A 20,368-nucleotide genomic window follows, 5' to 3' on the forward strand; every position below is an offset into this window, starting at 1 on the left:
TATGTATTTTTGCTGATGATCGTACAACAGTATCTAAAATAAACACATGTTTATTTTCTCTTACCGTATCTTGTTGTCTTTATTAAATGTTGTTGTTTCACCTCTGTTTTAACTTAACGTATTTGTTCAAAAACATTCTTATTACGAAATGAATAATATTATTACTTCCGTAACATTATTGGCACTATTAACAAAAATACCCTCAGGATATATTAAAGTCTTATCCTTTGTTTTATGTATATATATATATATATATATATATATATATATATATATATATATATATATATATATATATATATGTTATTTCTTCACACACATATATAATCACATCTTTTGTTTATTATACCACTACACAAACACACATGTACCTAATGTATGTTCCATCTTCGTGCGAAAAACACATCATTTGTTTTTTTCTTTTTTAAACAAACACATTTTTTTTTATTTCTACACTTAAAATTCGGCATGTGTGATCACTTGTGGGTATCGGTTTAATAAAACCGAAAGTTTTTTATTTTTTTCAGTACACTGTATGTTTACACTGTTAACAATCCATTTCCTTTGTAACGTTGTATAGCAGTTAACTCCTAATACGTGGAAGACCCTTATCAATACATAGCATATTCTCACTCTTTCAATGTCTCCTTTCATATGAATATTAAAAGTAATTTCTTCCTTATGCTTACATGTAAAGCTATAGGATACATGCAGATTACATATTTACTCGTGTATATATATCTCTAAGGTAAATTTATATGCTTATATATATGTGTGTGTGATTTTCACTGTCTTATATTAAACTGAATATATATATGTTTGTTTTTAAATCGTGGACAAATATCTGAGGGTTATTTTTTATGTATATCATATTTGTGTGTTCTATATATTCCATAATGAGCATATTTGTTAGCACACACACACTAATATATATATATTTTTATATATAATCTTCTTTCACATCCACACTTAAATTATTACGTACATACATCTTTCTTTTTTGCGTTTCATCTTGTCTCTCTTTTTTCATTATCTGCTCTTTATTTATCTTTTCAACTATTACAGAGTCACTGGATTGTATCGCAACTATGCTATCTCCAACACAAAATCAGAAATGTTGAGAATGTTACCACAATATGTCCCGTAGCCTTCAGTTTGCAGCCAATACCTGGAAAAATAAAAGAAAGACAAAGTCTATTATGCTCAATTTACTTATATCCATGTATTTTGATACACGGTAATAAAATACATACTAACAAAATGTTTCTAGCCCAGTGAATAAATCAATACTGATTACGTTAGCAATAGCACACAAATGATATTCTTTAATATTCAAGTGTTGGACTTTGCAGAGTAATGGTAAACACTGTAATAAGTGTTATGGTTAATATTGGGATGAAATCCTAGGAACTGTTAGCTACGATCTAATAGAAAAAATCCGCGAGTCACCAAACAATATAATCTTACAAAAATATGTCACGAAATATAAGATTAATGTCGATGGAAAATCAACAAAAAGCAAATAATTCCTCAACTTATCTCAAAAACCAAAAGAGGAAGATGGCTGAAAATCAGCTTAAATATAGGACAGACAACGTAAATGGTACATTTAAAAAAAAGAGAAAGAAAAGAAAGAAATTGTCCTAAAATGGATGAAATGTAGTCAAAAAAAGTCACGAAACATGAACATTAAAGTCAATGGAAAATTAGTGAAAAAATGTATTCATTCGTCCATATATCTAAAAAAAAAAAAAAAAAAAAAAAAAAGTTACTGTATAATAAGGGGATGGATAATCGAAAGCTAATTGCAAAGACACAATGGAGATCTTAAAACAGATGTATAACGCATAAGATAAATATGGATAGAACATTGTCAAAAGTCAAGTTGTTTGAGTAAAATCAATAATAATGATAAAGTGTCTTCTTCAAATTATCCAGGGCGCCTCACGCAAAGGTTACGTGCTTGAAATTTCTCACATCTGGATTTGGAATCTCCAGAGTCGATTTACCGCGCCATGTGACTTTTAACCTGATGACGTGACATAGTCTGGTTCTTATGACAAATTGGATAGGTCCTTAATAATTTAATTTTAAGTGCTAACGGTTATTTAAGGTTTATTATACGTCATTAACCACTGCTTATACATTGTTACTAGTGTCACACCGTGTTATTGAGATTATTATTGTTGGACAGGAACATCATTTATAGGACAATAAACATTCATTTTTGCATATTTTGTTGAAAACTATGCATGACAATTTACCATGACACATAATTTTGATGATCTCAATGATATCCGTCAATTGACGTATTTCTCATCATCTCTATTCCCGTTATACGCTAATCCTCTTATCGAATTTGTTGAAGTATAATACTTGTAATAGACTTATACAGAGATTCAATAAAATGCCACGTCATAAATTTCGGAGATGATGCTGTACCAAAGCAATAATAATAATAATAATAATAATAATAATAATAATAATAATAATAATAATAATAATAATAATAATAATAATAATAATAATAATAATAATAATAATAATAATAATAATAATAATCTTTATATGAACATGTGCGCATTTTTAAACATCCCATGATTATGCATTGTGGCTTAGCTAGATGGTGATGATGAGATGGGTGATATCAGTGGAAGTGGTAGGAGTCGAAAAACGTACGAGAAAACTCACACATAAGGTATTTGTTCACCACAGAGGTCACTTTCTGCTGTCTGGGACTAAACCAGAGACTCCACTCACCAGAGGTGAACGCTCTACCATAGGGCCACAGCGGCCCCACATATTTTACAAGCAAAGGGCTGCCGGAAATCGGAGAGAAACGACTTTATAGCTACGTTCCTTTAGAGAGCCTATGACAAATATACACTACAAATAGCAAAAATCCATGCAATCGCACCATACCTCATGAACGCTTCATCTGTGAGATTCAAAGGGGGCGCGGTAGCTCAGTGGTAGAGCGTTCAATTCCGGTGCTTGGGGTCCCTGGTTCGATCCCAGCTCGCGCCGTGTGGACTTTGTGGTGGACAAACACCGTACTCATGGGTTTTCTCGGGGTTCTCCCGTTTCCTCCCACTTTCTTCATTCCACCATTTCACTCATCTCTCATCATCACCGTCTCCTTTAGCCGAACCGGCATAACCGTGGGACGTAAAAATTAAAGATTTCATTTCATTTCTGCGAGATTCATGGGATGTCTACAGTCAGATCTCTCCTATGGTTATACAACCACGAATATAAGTTTACGTCGTGTTGAATGCTATTGCAATGTCGACAACGGATTCATGTTTTTTCTAGTGATGTTTCTCTTCAACCATATTTACTTCGAACCACCTATACTTGGGACAACTTTCGAGAATCCCTTACCCAATCATTGAGTATATTTTCCTTTCTCCCGTTTTTGGGAGCCTTTCACCCGGAAATTATGCGGTTTAGGTCATATTTTCAATTTTTTTTTCTATTTTGGTATGAAGAATGACCTATGTTTACGACAGAGTAATCTTTATTATCTTGTATTTTAATTAATACATATTGTCAATTGGAGCGAAGAACTCTAAATCTTGGCAGCTATTTCACTGTATATAATATTTTTCAGTTACAATTTAAATGAAAGCTCTTAATAATTGTACATCCAGAAACGAAAAAGTCAATTAAAACACATTTCTTTCCATTAATCCGATTACTCTTCAGTTGCCAACAATGTGGGGTCTTATGGAGAGTCATTTTTAGCATTGTATGAAAACATTGACTGAAGCATGATGCAAACTTCCGTATTTAGTAATACGTACGTGGAGTTGAGTTGATTTTAGTTTAGCGTCCCTTTCAGCAGCGAGGCTATATGAGACGTGGACCTACTGATTAACGTAGAATCCGAACCACATGAGCTCCCGTCGGGAATCAAACCCGGGTCTCCCACGCCAAAGGCGCGTACGCTAACCGCTCAGCTACGAGGGAACTCTAATACGTACATGGAATAAATAACGATTTATATCGAAAAAAGGTCAGCCTCAGCTTGTCCAAACTCTTTACAAGAAATTTGATTTATCCTATTGTGGTTGGAAGACCCTCTAGAAAAATCGTCCTTTGTATTTTTGGATATAAATCTCAGTTAGCTTCACTTAGGTGTTACTAAATACAGAAGTTAGCATAACGTGTTAGTCAAGCTCTTAACACAGTGCTAAGACGACTATGCAAAAGCCCATGAAGTCTAAAAAAGCGTATTTTAAGACATGTAGAAGTATCTAGAAGATGTAAATAATATGGTCTATTCTAATGGTAAAATTATATCAAAAGTACCCCCTTAGTATTATTTAATTCTGTGTGATTACCTTCGCACTTCATCAAATACTTGTTATTTATGATTCGTACCCAATATCCCACACTGGCGTACTGCGAAGTTTTAGTGTAATTAAATTAAATAGTGATTATCTCAAAGACTTCGGCTAGTTGTAGACTATAGAGCAAAATCATCCCAAATTAAAATTATTAATTTATTTACACTTAACATTTTTATAGTCAGTCCACCAATTATGTTGCGGTTATACAAATATAGAACTTGAATCTGACTTAAACTACCCACAGATAAGGGCGCCCATGTTGTGGTTTCCAAGGGGGAAGGGCAAGTATAAGCGACGTTTCAAAAATAGTTTCAAATTTTGCTGTAACTAATGTGAAAATTCTATTGGATTTTCGATATTCTGAAGTACAATTTCCGCTAGGGGGGCGAGCGTCCCCTTTGCCCCCCCCTGATGGGCACCCTTGCTCACAGAGCAAAACAATGCATTTATTGTGAATTTTGTTAACGTGTAACAGTTTAGCCAACTATCCACTTTGGGTTCATCAGACACTATGAATATACAGGTAGTGATAGTAGGTAATATAAGAGACAGTGAAGCAATCCCTGAATGGTGATTGGCTACCATAGAGTACTACAGCCAATCCCCTTTCATCAGAAACTAAAATATAAAAGTTGTTGCTTAAATAAATCGAAACTTCAACTTTAATGATCAATAACACGTAAATCATGAGCCAAAATACCGTACTCTGTCAGATGTGTAACGTCTATCTTCATCTAAATGTTGGTCATTATAGAACGAGTTTCATAGATCGTGTACAATATACCTACAATAAGATTTATTTTAAAAAAATTAAATTAAAGACGGCGAAACTAGGTATAGTTCGTTTGTACTGATATCGCTACGCTGAAACCTGTGGCTGCTTAACTACTAACTAACTAACTAACTAACTAACTAACTAACTCTATGGCTTATGGAACCCGGAGGTTCAGTGCCGCGTTCACAAAAGCTCTCCACTGACTTCTATCCTTAGCTAGCTGCTTAACTACACTTTTACAAAATAACTAAAGAAGTAACTCTTCACTAAGGACACTTTTTTTTGTGTGTGTGTTTTTCTCGCTATTGTATACATGTATCAACAACAAATACGTGGCTAAAACAGAACTAGTAGTACGCACTTGTTTCATTTAGTTCATAGAAAAGAAAATGGGAACAGAAAATGTAAATGAATCACTTTCACTGGCTATATGTTCACAGTAGAGTGATCTCTTTGAATAAAATTAGGTCTCATCTCTCATCGGCGACGTATGGATGAGCAAGTCATGGCAACAATCTTTTTCCAGAAGGAAAGTTCATCTTTCTGGCTTTCCCTTTCCTTTAAACATACAGAGAAAGATAAATGAGCATAATGCAACTCGAGTCTACGAGTACACTATTTTTGGTGACTTCATTGCATGTATTTTTTTTTTTTTTTTAACGTGAAAGGTTTGAGTTTGAGACTTCCGAACTATACTATGCACAAATGTCGTAGCCTTATAGAACTGTTTTGTCCTCCGTCCGTCCATCTGTCGACAGGTATCAGAGCAGGCCCGTATCCAAGAAGGGGTCTAGGGGGACCAGGCCACCCCTAAATTTTTACTAGTCCCCTAAAAATTTTCACGATAGGCTTGCAAATGAACTATAATATAGTGGTGAACTATAATTTAGCGATGAACTATAATATGATTGGATCGTGCCCCCTGCATTTTTGGGCTAGGTACTGGCCTGTATCAGAGCAAAAAGATCAGAGATATCGAGAAGCGGTTTTCTGAAGTTGATTCAGTGTCCCAAGGAGAGGATCCATCTCCTCCATTAACCCTTTATTCAAACCGGAAGTGGTTCAAATTAGCGATTTTAAGTTTCAACCTTTATCGCCATAGATCAAAAACAGTAAGAGATAGTGAGTAATAGGTTTCTGTATTGATTCAAAATCCGAGAAACAGGTTCTGAGAAACCCCACTTATTTTTTGTTTATGTTTTGTATTCTTAACCTTTTAACTGGCAAGCATTGATAGCATTACCATTAAAATATTTAGTTTGCTGTTCTGGTTAAAAAATGTCTTCCTGATCATAATTTCGTATTTTTTAAAGTATTTTTGTACTTTGGTTACTAAATACAGGGTGTTTATTTCAAAGCAAAATTGCCATGAAATAGGTCTTTTATGTAGCTATTGAGTAGCATATTATGGTCAAGTATCATAAGAATACTCTCAGTAATTAGCAGCAGTTTCATTGAAATATTTCCCTACAGAGCAAGAAACCACCAATAAAAAATGAAAAAAGAACTTTCGCGGAATGTAAGAGATAAAGCTTCTACAATCCTACATTTGACTGTTCCCTGCTGACGAAGATAAGAAGTATTTAAACAAAAAAAAAGAAAAAAAGAAGAAGAAGAAGAAGAAGAAAAAGCGACCCGCAAATCATGTATATGAATATTGTATGAAAGCAATAATGCCAGTTAAATGATCACTGAAGTTATAATTCGTGCGGATAGTGCAATAGAATGCGATGTTGTTTGAGAGCAACAATGCCAAATAAAGAGTTGAAGAACACTTAAGTTACGAAACACAGGTTTAAGAACCACGATCAGGGCTTGAATGTGATACAAATGTCGGATGCACAGGCTATCATGCAAAATCAATCTTCAGATTATTGAACGTTTCCCACCACACCATTTTGCACCTAAGAGAACTGAAATGTGAAGCTACGCCACTGGCTTCAGAACGAAAAAAAAAGTATAATAGGCTTTGAATATAATTAGGTTGCCGAAGGTTTACTTGAAATTTCCTCTTTGGATCCTACTACTCTTCTTCTTTAAGTGGCACCAATCCAACATCAGAAGCTTCTTCTGGTTTGTCAATATACGAAAACAATATTTATCATATAAAACGGAGATATTAGCCATATAGTGCCGAACACTCAATCCTTATATTCTAGTGTCATGTAATCAGCATTTATGAAATCCTAGGCAAACGAATGTGCTGGGTCCCTATGGCAGGGGTGTAATAGGGAAGGGGAGGTAGAAGTTAGATCTGAATTTAAGACGCACATGCCTTTTAATAAATGATATATTATTATAATATTATTGCTAATTAAAAAGTGACAGACATGTCGGTAGACAGTCGTGCCACCTCCCTGACAAAATACAAAATGCTGCTACAACCATTGCTTACAGCAATAAAATGTAAATAATCGATAATATTCAACTGTGGTCACTTCAACATTGCCAAGTTTGAGTGGCGTAACACATTCGCTGAATTACATTATATACAGTAGTACGAGATGAAGACGCACAGGCGTACTTCCATGTGAAGTGACACTGTGGTCGAGGAGACTGCAATACTAGCTCACGAGTACTAAATCAAAGACAAATCTCAATGTTCGTGTATAAAATAAGAATATTGCAGCAAATATTATTTTATAGTATAGTCTGACCTACTGTGTAATAGAATTTATTAATGGTAAGTACTTGATATATAGCCTACAGATTATCATCGTGCCCCTAATTGTATGAGGCTTCTAGGCAAGTGTCATCAGCCTCATGAGTTAAAACGCCCTTACAAAATCCAAAGTAATTGCATATGTACCTAGGAATATTAGATAGATCAGATTAAAACTTCTTTTTCTTCTTCTTCTTTGTCTTCGTCTATCCTAGGCAAATCCTAGGATAGATGAAGCCTCACTAGTTAAAACGTCCTTACAAAATCCAAAGTAATTGCATATGTACCTAGGAATATTAGATAGATCAGCTTAAAACTTCTTTCTCTTCTTCTTCTTTGTCTTCGTCTATCCTAGGCAAATCCTAGGATAGACGAAACCTCATGAGTTAAAACGCCCTTACAAAATCCAAAGTAACTGCATATGTACCTAGGAATATTAGATAGATCAGCTTAAAACTTCTTTTTCTTTTTCTTCTTTGTCTTCGTCTATCCTAGGCAAATCCTAGGATAGACGAAGCCTCACGAGTTAAAACGCCCTTACAAAATCCAAAGTAATTGCATATGTACCTAGGAATATTAGATAGATCAGCTTAAAACTTCTTTCTCTTCTTCTTCTTTGTCTTCGTCTATCCTAGGCAAATTCTAGGATAGACGAAGCCTCACGAGTTAAAACGCCCTTACAAAATCCAAAGTAATTGCATATGTACCTAGGAATATTAGATAGATCAGATTAAAACTTCTTTGTCTTCGTCTATACGTACTTACGTGTGGTCGACGTTTGTGATGAGTATTTTCCATAAAACCGAGTCCCGGACTGCAGTGGTATTGACATCAAATGAAAAGAACAAACGACTATATGGTAAGAAGAATGCGAGTAAATGGGAGAACAGGTAATGTATAATAGTTTAAAACTCAGTGTGTGTTTAATCTTTAGCCATATTCATCCATTTCCTTTTGATCTCCCTTTACCTGTTCTCCCATTCACTCGCATTCTTCTTACCTTATAGTCGTTTGCTCTTTTCATTTGATGTTCATACCACTGCAGCCTTCTTTCTGAGATCTTCTTCTATATATACACATCTATATCCTTCATGAGGAGCTTACCAAGGGCTGGGTAATCTTTTAGCGAGCCATGTTCTTTGTGAATATTTACCAGGCAATGAATGTTATCGGATTATATATAGATTACTCTTTTAAAGTAGTAGTGGAGTGGGAACAGTATATACAGTACTTATTTAAAACACAATGTAATTTATACCACATTTTTAATCACTTATATCATGTATTTGAATATTCATTTTTCTTTTTCAAAAAAATGGGTCTAAAATATTAAAATCACTGTAATAAAATGTAAAATACAGGCTTGGACTGGGGGCGAGGTGAAAATTTTGGGTCACTTCGTCCGGGGGCAGGGGCGGACTGGCATCCATAGGGCCCACCCTGCTAAACTGAAATGAGGGCCCACTGTATAAAAATGTAAAAAGTGTACTTCATATGTATCACATATAAAAGTCCATCTTCGAACCCATAAATAGTATCCCATATATTCATACAAAAGCAAAACATTAATTACAAAAAACCTGAAGTAGGAACATTTTAATAGTAACTCATACAGTGTAATTTGCATTATCAGTTTTTATTGTAAACACACACAATACTGGAATTGGTGCTTTCAGTTATTTATATAGTGCTATTGTTTTTTTATGTAATGAATTTAAACCATTTATTTAATCAAATGAGTGTCATGTTTTAGAGAACCCAAAATATATACATGTGCAATAAGTAAAAATTAATCTCAAGTCAACTTTGAAACACTAAATAATTAAAGCACTGACAGAAATAATGTAAGTTTCTTTCCTCATAAATCAGTTCTAATATCAAATTGGTTGAAATTTTCTACTGAATTGCATAATGTAACCTAATATAATATAATATTAATATGAATGCCAGAAATGTATCCTAATATTAATATCTTCATTATGCCCCAGTGACACTCACAATTTCAAATATCTACCTAATTCTTTGGAGCTAGATACAAGATCGTCAATCACTTTGTCGTAATCAAACGTATATGATATTTCTATGTATAAAAGAATAAAGTCTTCCAACAAATCTTGTCCAAGCGATGAACGCAACCGATTTTTGATCACTTTCTTAATCGAGAAAATTCTTTCACATGATTCATGATGATAGAGTTAGAACATACTTATACGTTTTATACAACGATGGATATAATGGGCCATAAAGATTTAATTCGTGAAGCAGGTGCAGTGCACAAACTAGACACACTTTACACTGTCTTGTAGGTTTGCATTTCCATTCATCTTCCTCCTCACTCTGTTTCATTATCTTTCTCTTCTTCATTTTCCTCTTTTTCATTACTATGAGCATATTGCTCGCTGCTATGCTCATTTCTTAAAATATTCTGCTTTTTACATATTGGTGGATTATAGTCCCTATTATGACGAGCAAATTGGAGCAGTTCCTCTTGAATTTGTTCTCTTTCCACTTTGCAATAATGTGCTAGAGTATTGAGAATTGAATCAGGTAGTTCCTCTAAAGTACTTATCTCATGGAAACGGGTAGGATCCAGCCATGCAATGTCCTTCATGAGACTGTCATTGCAGATAAACCGAGAGTGTAATTGCTCAATTGCAGTATCGAAAATAACATTGAAAACGTTTATCTGAAACACTTTTGATGGAGAATCTAAAATTCTTGCCTCATCATGGGAAAGCTCGTCTGCTTGAAGAGTTGCTACTGGTATTCTCTTTGCAAGGAGAGAAGTTTCAACTGCAACATCGTATCTTGCATCCTTCAATTGTCTTTTCAAGTCCTTTGCAAACTCCATAGCTTTAGTTTCAATAAAACAAAACACGTTCCGTTTTTGCTTTAAGTCTGATTGTAACGTACAAATGATTTTTGTAGCCGTTAGATAATCTAAACCAGATTTTTGCAAATATTGCGAAGTAGGTGTACATAGGTGAAAAAGTTGCCTGAAAACAAAATCCACAAGAATGTTTTCAAATTTACACCAGTTCTGAACCAAACACTTGGCTTTAAATGTGACTTCTGCTTGAAAATCACCCATACTTGCAATAGTGAGTAGACATTTAAGCAGCGTCATGAACCTCTTCCGATCTTGCAAAGGTGTCGAAAAATCATCAAAGATACTCTTTAGAGCTCCATCTTTACTCCACCACCTTGTCAGATTTATTTTTTGTAATCGGCAAAGTAGCTGTCTACCACTTGAGTTTTCTTCATTGTACTTAATCCACACTGTTTTTTATTTGAAAAAGGTAGTAGTTGACGTGCTCGGTTTTAACAGCTGCTGTATCACAAACCCCGCAATGTTTTAGGGCCTGATTGTCTCATAGACGGAACTTTTCAAGTCGATAAACGTGAAGAAGAATAAGGTCTGTTCATGAAAGTTTAACTTTACGTCTTTTTTATGCAAAACACAAGTTTGCGGGAGTTACCCTGCCATATTTTTGGTGCTGGTAGCACATTTTTTAAAATTGGTGGAGGGGGCCCACCTGTTTGGGGGGCCCACCCTGCATTTGCAGGGTAGCAGGGTGGGCCAGTCCGCCCCTGTCCGGGGGGTCACTTCGTCCGGGTGAAAATTTTGCCTTGGTCTGCTCCTGTCCACCCTTGCTACCTCATTCCTCACTCTATTTCTTCTTGTTATTCCACACATTCAGGGCAGCATTCTCATTTCGGTAACATTCAAAAAATGTTCTGTGAATTCGTTATTGGTCATGTTTCTGCTCCTTATTCTACTGTTAGCCTAACCATTTGTCTGCAAATCATTCGTTTGATCTTGAACGTTGATTCTGCGGTCACACAGAGGGCCACATACTTTTTCTCAATTTCACCATCTCTCTTGCGTTCCATGTGTTATATCTACGTTCAAATCACCACCCTTAACAACAGATGAAAAATATACATATGTATACGTACATACATATTATGTGTTGAAATTACAGTCCTATTGTATAAGTAGGTTGATTGCATAAATAACTAATAACCAATATCTAAAATGTCATGGAAGAATAGTGCTATCGTCAGTGTTGCTCACAAAGGGAGGAGGAAGAAAGTCGGCGGCTCATGAAGCTTAAACAAGTATAGAACCGAACATGGAAATATCAAAAGTTTACTGTATGTAAAATGCTAAGCCACAAAAAAAAAAAAAAAAAAAAAGAAACAAAACATCTTTGATATATAGTCAAATAACTAAGAAAAAAAAATTGTCATGTGAAAATCACAAATCTAAACTTTTGCCGCTTAAAAATGTTGAGTAATGAGGAAAATTATGCACATCTGGATATACTATGAGATTTCTGTTTCCTTTTTATGTTTTTCATAATTGGAACATGCTAAATAACTTCTATGTTTTCTTACTATAAATAAAGGAAAATATGTAAAACGTTGCTATTTTCTGACGTTCTTGAAAATCTATTTTTCATTTTTGAGAGAGAAAATTCTGTGAAGTTATTACATGTCGTGAATAAGCTGAGAAACTTTGAGCAGTAAAAGTGTGTATGAACTAGTAGTATGCAGCACATGGAATATTTTGTGACATAAATATACACAAAAATACGTGTTATTTATTCTGCTCATGTCTTCCAATGTCTTTGTCTTACTTCTTTCATTCATTGCCTTTTTTTTCTTCTTTTGGAAGGAAAAGAAAAGGAGTTAAAGAACAGAAGAATCCTTGGTGTGTAAGTACGCTAGATGTTGGAGGGGAGCTATTACGAATCCAGGCCCTTGTCTCTTATGAGCGCTGCTGCATGTAATGAAGTTTTGCTCCCAGATTCTTCGGAAAAGTGGTTATGCAAGGTGGCATCTGTCGTGTCGACCAGGGACTTGGTGTATGCGGTGCGGGCGAAGGCGGGCGACAGAAAGTTAATTAAGGGCGGCTGTCGACAGCCAGAAGACTGTTGACAAGACCTTCCAGCAATGACGACACTCTTTTCTCAAGACACGCTTCTCTTTCTTTCTTTTCTTCTTTCTTTCTTCCGAAGCTTAAGACGATCTGTCTTCATTTCTTTTTTATTCTCTGTTATATCTTCTTTAATTCGCATGGGCTAGTATACATTATTGTGAACTTGCATTCAGAAACGCAATTTATTTACTTTTAAATACAAAACTAGCATAATTGCCCTTTTTCACATGGTGTAATGAACAGCGTTTCTTTCAGAAAAAAAAAAAATGTTCCGGGGACCACACCTAAAATTCGGAAGAGCAACACAACACCTTACATGTGTTATTCTTTTCAGATATACGGGCAACATGACGGTCAATTGTTACCAGGCCCGTATCCACGGGGGGCTAGAGGGGCCGGGCCCCCGCTAAACTTTGGCTGGTCCCCTTAAAGTTTCACGGTAGGCTTGCAAATGAACTATAATATGGTGATGAAGTATAATATGATTGGGTCAGGCCCCCCTAACGTCTACCGGGCTTCCCCTAAATTTTTGGGCTGGCTACGGGCCTGATTGTTACCCTTCCGTTCAAGGTTCTTCCTTGAATATATATATATATATATATATATATATATATATATATATATATATATTAGACATGGAGACTTAGAATATTGTATTCGTTAGTACTTCCATCCGTTACTCCGGACGATAAGTCTACTCCGATAATAAGACTTATCATCCGGAGTAACGGATGGAAGCACTAACGAATACAATATTCTAAGTCTCAATGCCTGATCCTAAATCTAATGAAAAAAAAGTAACAAGAGTCATCATGCAGAGTAACGGATGCAAGTACTAACGAATACAATCTTGTTAGTTTCATTGTGCGATCAAATCCTAATATCAAATGGAAAAATAACAGTGAACTCCTTCGTGGCTAAACTGTTAGCGTACGCACCTTTGCCGTGGGAGATCCAGCTTCGATTCCTGGCGGGAGCTCACGTGCTTCGGATTCCACGTTAATCAGTAGGTCCCGTCTCATATAGTTTCACTGCTGAAAGGGACGTTGAACTCAAAATCTACTCAATCAACCCCAAAAATAACACTTTTAAGGTATAGCATGAGAGGGAGCGTTTTTGGAGCTCAGAAATATTGAGAACTATATATTAGTTTTGTGCGAATTCATGTTAGGAGAATTTTGGCATCCTAAACCTTGTCGAGATTGTAATAAGCATTACAAAACGTATTTACCTTTAAGTATTTAAAAATAGTATATGCTTTATCTAGAAGTAAAGGTGCAGATACACTGCAGATCATAGGGAATTCGTGGAATACATTTTTAAGTGTGGTGCACAAGGTAATGGCTCAATGGTACGTTGGGTTCCTGGTTCGATCCTTGATCAAGTAAATTTGTGGTGGAGAGCATCATGTTCGTGGGTTTTTCAGAGTATTCGCGTTTCCTCTCAGTTTTGTATTCCACCACTTCTTCTATCACCATTCACTTCCCTTCATCATCGTCTACCTAAGCCTTCAAGAACATATTCGTGGGACGTAAAACTGAAATATTTCGTTTCATTTTAAATGTTGTACTGCAGGAAACTTACTTTTAATGAAGGGAAACTAATCCCCATTCATATTGGACGTAATAGAAATGAATATAAGCTGTGTCATTGGCTATTTAATTGTCAATTTTGAATGCACAAAACATATGAGTACTACAGGAAAGAAATTGTTTTCTCATTGGAGTTTAACGTCCCTTTAGCCACCGAGACTATATGAGACGTGGATTTAGTTTAACGTTGAATCCAACCACTGTAATACGTTCACATTTTTTTAAGGCTTTCCAATCGGGATTCGAAGCCGGAACCCGTGTAGTAAAGATATGCGCACTTGTCACTAGATCATTAGTAAGACACGGAAGAAATCGTTTAAATGAATAAAATTACCTGTAACTGAACATATGTAGCACACCAATCCCGTATGAGAAAGGAATACAATAAAATAGTTCAGTCCGTACACTCCTTCGTATATACATTATAGTAATGTATGTAGTTGCAGGCACTGGCGGTTTTTATATGACTACCACGGCATATGTACTTGGCTCCATTTTTGGAAGGGTCATTGATTCAGAGTAATACTCTGGGGTTAAATTCCAAAGTTGGGCGTCCGTTTCCAGCAAAATTTTTAAAATTTACAGGAAAGATATGGATAATTTGATCGTTTGCGTGCTTGATAATGTATAAGAGTCTCGAAAAATCTGTTTATTTCTTATATATAAGCGGTTATAAACATGGGACTATACGGCGAGCGGAGGGAACTATTTGGCGCAAGGTAACCAAACAGTTGCATTGTGGGAAAGAAGCGAGCATTTATGTTATCAACATGGCGAATGTACAAGGGCAATGAACCAACAGTTTTAACATTTGTGAAGCAATACGTTGATAACGAGCAAAATCTTTTAAAAGTGTGTGAAGAACACGGATTAATGAAGCTAATAAAAAATTACAGAAAGTGTGGAAAGGAGATAACAGCGAAAAAAAATGTGGCGAAAGCGGACGCCCAACTTCGGAATAAATGCCATACTCTGGGTTCTTAAATATATTTACAGGCAAAAGACTATGTGTCATTCAAAAAATTCTGAAAATTGGAAAATCTTGAATAACCAAGTTAATTACAGTTCAATAAATGGGCCATCTGCAAAACACCAACACACGCACAATGAATAAAAATACTTCCATCAATCCCTCCTCTATGTAAACGATTAGTGTACCTGCGAGCCATGTTGCTGTAGATCAGTACCCATCAAGTAAGTGCTCTGTGACGTCATCAATATGATTTTTTTAAAAGAAATATTCGAAGTTTAGCCAGGAAACGATGCCAGGAGTATGAGATTAAAACATAAATGTTACCCAACTATATAGTGGAATAATATTAAAATAATTACAACTTTATGTATCAAACAAGAGTATACCATTGGCAAAATCTTTACCCGTTACTTTCTATATATTTGTAACCTATAACCTGCTTAGTTGAGTGTTTCAAACGCTAGGTAGCAAATGCAAGTCAAACTTGTTAGGGCAGTGACTACTGTTGACGTAACTTCTTCGTGGCTACATTGTTAACATGGGTTCGATCCTCATTGGAAATTAATATATTTCGGATCCAACATTAAGCTGTAGTTCCACTTGCCTAAAGCCTCGGTGCTGAAATTTTAAACAACGAACCAATTTATTTACCCAATACAAACAGGATATACTTTATGGTAAGTGTGGTAAATTATTAACTAATCAAAAATACAATAATTTTGAATATTGATATTTCAGAAATAAAATGAAAAGTATAGACGTCTCAAAGTATCTCATTATATTCTGAAAAATATTATATTTAACATGGTAAAACATTGTCAATCCACTGCTGGATAAATGTCTCTAATTCTTCTCCATAAATATCTATTATTGGTAATATTTTCTCTATTTTACTCTACTTCATCTTGATACCATCCTCCTGTATAATAACACTTCTTGTGTTTCTCATTGTTCTTTGACATCTAATACAAAGTTATTTTTGTCCACCTATAATTATTTATATTTCATATTTCAATATGATTGACCGATTGGCTTTTTATTATCACAATATCCACCATTCTTGTCCTTGCTTCTATCCATGTGGTTATTTTTCTATATTTGCAAATATACACATATATATGCGTCCTTTTGAGTCTGAATTTGCTAGAATATCGTTGTTATTTGTTTCTTGTAGTTTAGCATTTTTTTCAGCCCCCAGATTGTATGAGATATAAACCTAAGGTAAAACTCGAACCACTACAATACTTCAAATTGTAATGCTCTCCCAAAACGAATTGAATCCTGTAACAAGGTACCTACAAGCGTTACAAAGGATGTTTATATGATCTTGGAAAAGGACTGGAACTTAGTACAACTATCGACTGTTTACGCCACATTCAAATTCGAGAGGAACAAAAGCCTTGGAAATATATTTTAGGTAAACTATTGTAAAGTTACCTTAATAAAATAGTAAGTGAAGTAATATAGGAGACGCAGTTGGCTTTTTCTCATAACAATTTTATTATAAAATTCCTGTTATATATAATACTAGCAGAATACCCGTTCTTCGAATGGAGAGAATACGTTTCATTTTGGACATAAAGCGCTGAATTTGGATTTAAACGGCATACGAAATGTCACTGTTCGTCTCAATGACCCATAAAACTATGGATTCGACAGTAACACTAGTCATTTTCGATCTCCTATTTCCCCCTCGCCCAAGATGCAGGGCTGAATTTGGATCGGAATTAAACGGCATCGGAAGTATCACTGTTCCCGTCGAAAATCACGTATGGATTCGACACTAAAAACAGTCATTTTCGATCATTTTAAAATATGTCTCCATCCCTCACCCACAGTTTTACAAAAGTGAAATGATAAAACCCATCCCAGGGCCGAACTTCATGTATGGTGAAAATTTGATCGAGATCGGTCGGGTGATTCAACAGGCGCGACGTCACAAACATAATGACTTCCATTTTTTTTATAGTTTCTTATATATAGATAACATGCAAAGTCACTACAAGTGTGGTCCGAAGACCAATACAAAATTTTGTATGTAGTTTGAGTAAATAGGTGTCTGTATGCCCAGGCAGCCAAGGGAAAGATTCACAGAGCTCCAGGCAAGCTAGGTAGTTGCAGAGCTCCAGGCAAGCTAAGAGGCTTGAATTAGGTTAGATCTCTCAGAGTTCTAGGCAAGCTAAGAGAGGAGATTTAACCAGCCGAAACTGGTGTAGAAGAATACGTTACACGATGTTTTATACGCTCTTCTGGACATCGGTGGTGCTAATATTCTTTTCCTGTCACATGACCTGACGATGATGAGAATTCCTATCGTTTGCTTCTTCTGGTAGTTGTAGTAAGAGATCAAGTGGTTTTGTTATAAATAAGAATCACATGTTGTTTACAAATATAGAACACGTGTAGGATATTACACTATTAATTAGCCATCGTTCAGTTTCTACCTTCATATAATTTAACAATCAGAAGACATATTAGAAGAAATGTTCAAGAGAAATCTAGAAGAATCATGGCAAGGTAAATCAACAATTTATGAAAAGGTGTTAAAAACAGGTACTAGTTCAGTATTCTTAATGTTACAACGAGATATTAATATGTTAACCAACCCTCTGTAATATTGTGGTATGTAGAAAAAAACACACCGTTGAAAGGGACAATAATACGATATTTTCTTCACGATATTTTGACTGGTATTATTCTTTCGTCGATACATTTGTTTTGATATTGTGGCATGCAATGAACGAAGAACCCTGCACGGATTCCTTGTTCTAGACCACGCATAGCCTAAGAGGGATCATATTTCTAGGATAATTGACATATTTTTAATACTTAGTACAAAAATATAACGAAAGGTATTACTTGAGTGTTAAGAACAATTAACAATCTTCTTATCTCTTCTACAATCCGTTATGTTGCGTTCTTTTAGTCTCATAAATTCACAAGAATTTTACGTGTATGTCACTGTTATTGGACAATTGTTTACATGAGGCGTCTGTACACAAGGGAATCAAGTCTACTTATGGGTAATTTTATAATATAATATAATATAATTAATACAATATAATACAATATATTAATATAATATAATTAATAATATAATTAATTGAATGGTATTTGAAATTCCTTTCAAAGTTTAAAATATTCATTTCTATTTATTGCAAATGACTCTAAGGACAGCAAGAATTATACTTATACGTCGGTGAAATACTTTAAAAAAACTTATGCTCAATTTAACATTTATTACTACAGCGAATTTAAATGTAAGAATTCAAATACTTTAACAATTTATTTATTTAAGCAATAGAAAGAACATGTAGTCGTGGAAATATTAATGACAAATTACGTAACAACTCCAACTTGAGATTTTCGCCACAAAAGTTCGATTTGCGTCTATCTGTGTTCTTTTGCATGCAGTACCATCTATGAGGCTATGTTTACATCCTAAAACTTAAATCAAAATTACACACATATTTCTACATCTATCTATATATTTACCTATTTACCTATAGTATGGCGCTAAATTCGTTGTACAAAAGGAGAAATCCTGAGAGTGATTCCTGAGATTAAAACAAACAAAAAAGTTCCAATAAATATAGGGCAAAACCCACGTCGTTTACGTGTTATAGGCTACCGAAAGCGTGGGAAAACAAACTTCAGAGTTAAATATTGTACAAATTACTGACCGTAGACATGATGCGGCATGGTATCGTCAAAGGATCCTAACCTGCTCTATCCAAATTTGCAGTTTTCAGATTTGTGCAATGGCGTCGCAAGGGGTTCCCCAAAGGATGTTAGGGATCCCCGGGCAGATTATGATGTAAATCGAATGGACAAGAGCATGTAAACGACGTCTCACTGTCTGGGAATAATACTACGTAGCAGGTCAGTACTCATACACGATGATGGTGGATGAGATAAAATTCACTGTGTGTAGTTGCATACCTCCTCAAAAAGTACGAGTAAAGGCGTTGTACAACAATTCACTGGAAACGTCACGTAGGTACAATGTAAAAATACGTACAACACAAGCCAATATGTAACAGAAAATAAATTCCGTTTCCTGATCTGTTCATATTAACGATATCGCAACCATTTTGGGAGCGTGTCTAATTTTACTACTATGAATTGAACAAGAACTACTATTAACAGACAAACAAAATAACGAATAATAATAATAATAATAATAATAATAATAATTATTATTATTATTATTATTATTATTATTATTATTATTATTATTATTATTATTATTATTATTATTATTATTATTATTATTATTATTATACACATAAAACCCACACGGAATGTGGACCCGTTCCCATCAGGAACGGATTTCTGTGAATGTGTAGGTAGGAGCCGTTGATAATTATCTCATCGGACCTTACCTGCTATCACAACGCCTGACCTGGTGGGAGTATCGCATATTTTTGGAATAATTCCTGCCTGAACTATTAGAAATTGTGTCGCTGGTTGTTTGTCGAAACATGTGCTTTATGCACGATGGTGTTCCGTCACATTTCGCTGTGGAGGTGCGAAGTTTTGTCAAGACATCCTTTCCGAACAAATGAATAGGCTGAGAAGGACCAGTATCTCACCAGACCATAACCACTTCACTCCTTCCTTTTTTCTGAGGTCATATGAAACGACTAGTCTATGAAACGCATGTACAATCAGAGGAAGATTTGGTTGTTCGAAATGATGCTGCTGCCTGGAGCATTAGGGAAACGCCAACAGTGTTTCAACGTGTTCTCCGGTCCCTTCGCCGCCACTGTAACCTTTGTATCGAAGTGGAGGGTGGAAACTTTGAACAATCTTTTGTAGTGACAGTTCTGACAACCATCCTCTTTATATTTCAACAAAGACTCTATTCTGTACATTGTTCACTACATCTCTCTTAGGTATGCACTACCATTATACAAGTTGGGACCAGAAAAATCAGCCCTTCTTACAACAAATATGGTAAGTGGATCGAATGTTTTGTTTCACGTCCGTCAGTTTAGAACATTGATTGAAAAAAAGAACTGCCGCATTTCGCATTTATGTGATGAACTGATCGAAATAAATGT

General features: G+C 35.1%; 1 protein-coding gene across 1 annotated transcript in view; it reads right to left on the bottom strand.

Moving 5' to 3' along the window:
• Positions 1–285: 285 nt before the first annotated feature.
• The window catches only part of LOC145661471 (uncharacterized), a 551,403-nt gene continuing 531,320 nt past the window's right edge, over positions 286–20,368 (bottom strand). Inside the window, exon 6 of the mRNA XM_081726783.1 lies at positions 286–1,168. Within this exon, the coding sequence (XP_081582909.1) occupies positions 1,092–1,168 (77 nt within the window). The 3' untranslated portion in view covers positions 286–1,091. The remainder of the gene's footprint in view (positions 1,169–20,368) is intronic.

This window comes from Thermobia domestica, chromosome 10, assembly GCF_964235325.1.
Source record: "Thermobia domestica chromosome 10, izTheDome1.hap1.1, whole genome shotgun sequence".
Classification (NCBI taxonomy): domain Eukaryota; kingdom Metazoa; phylum Arthropoda; class Insecta; order Zygentoma; family Lepismatidae; genus Thermobia; species Thermobia domestica.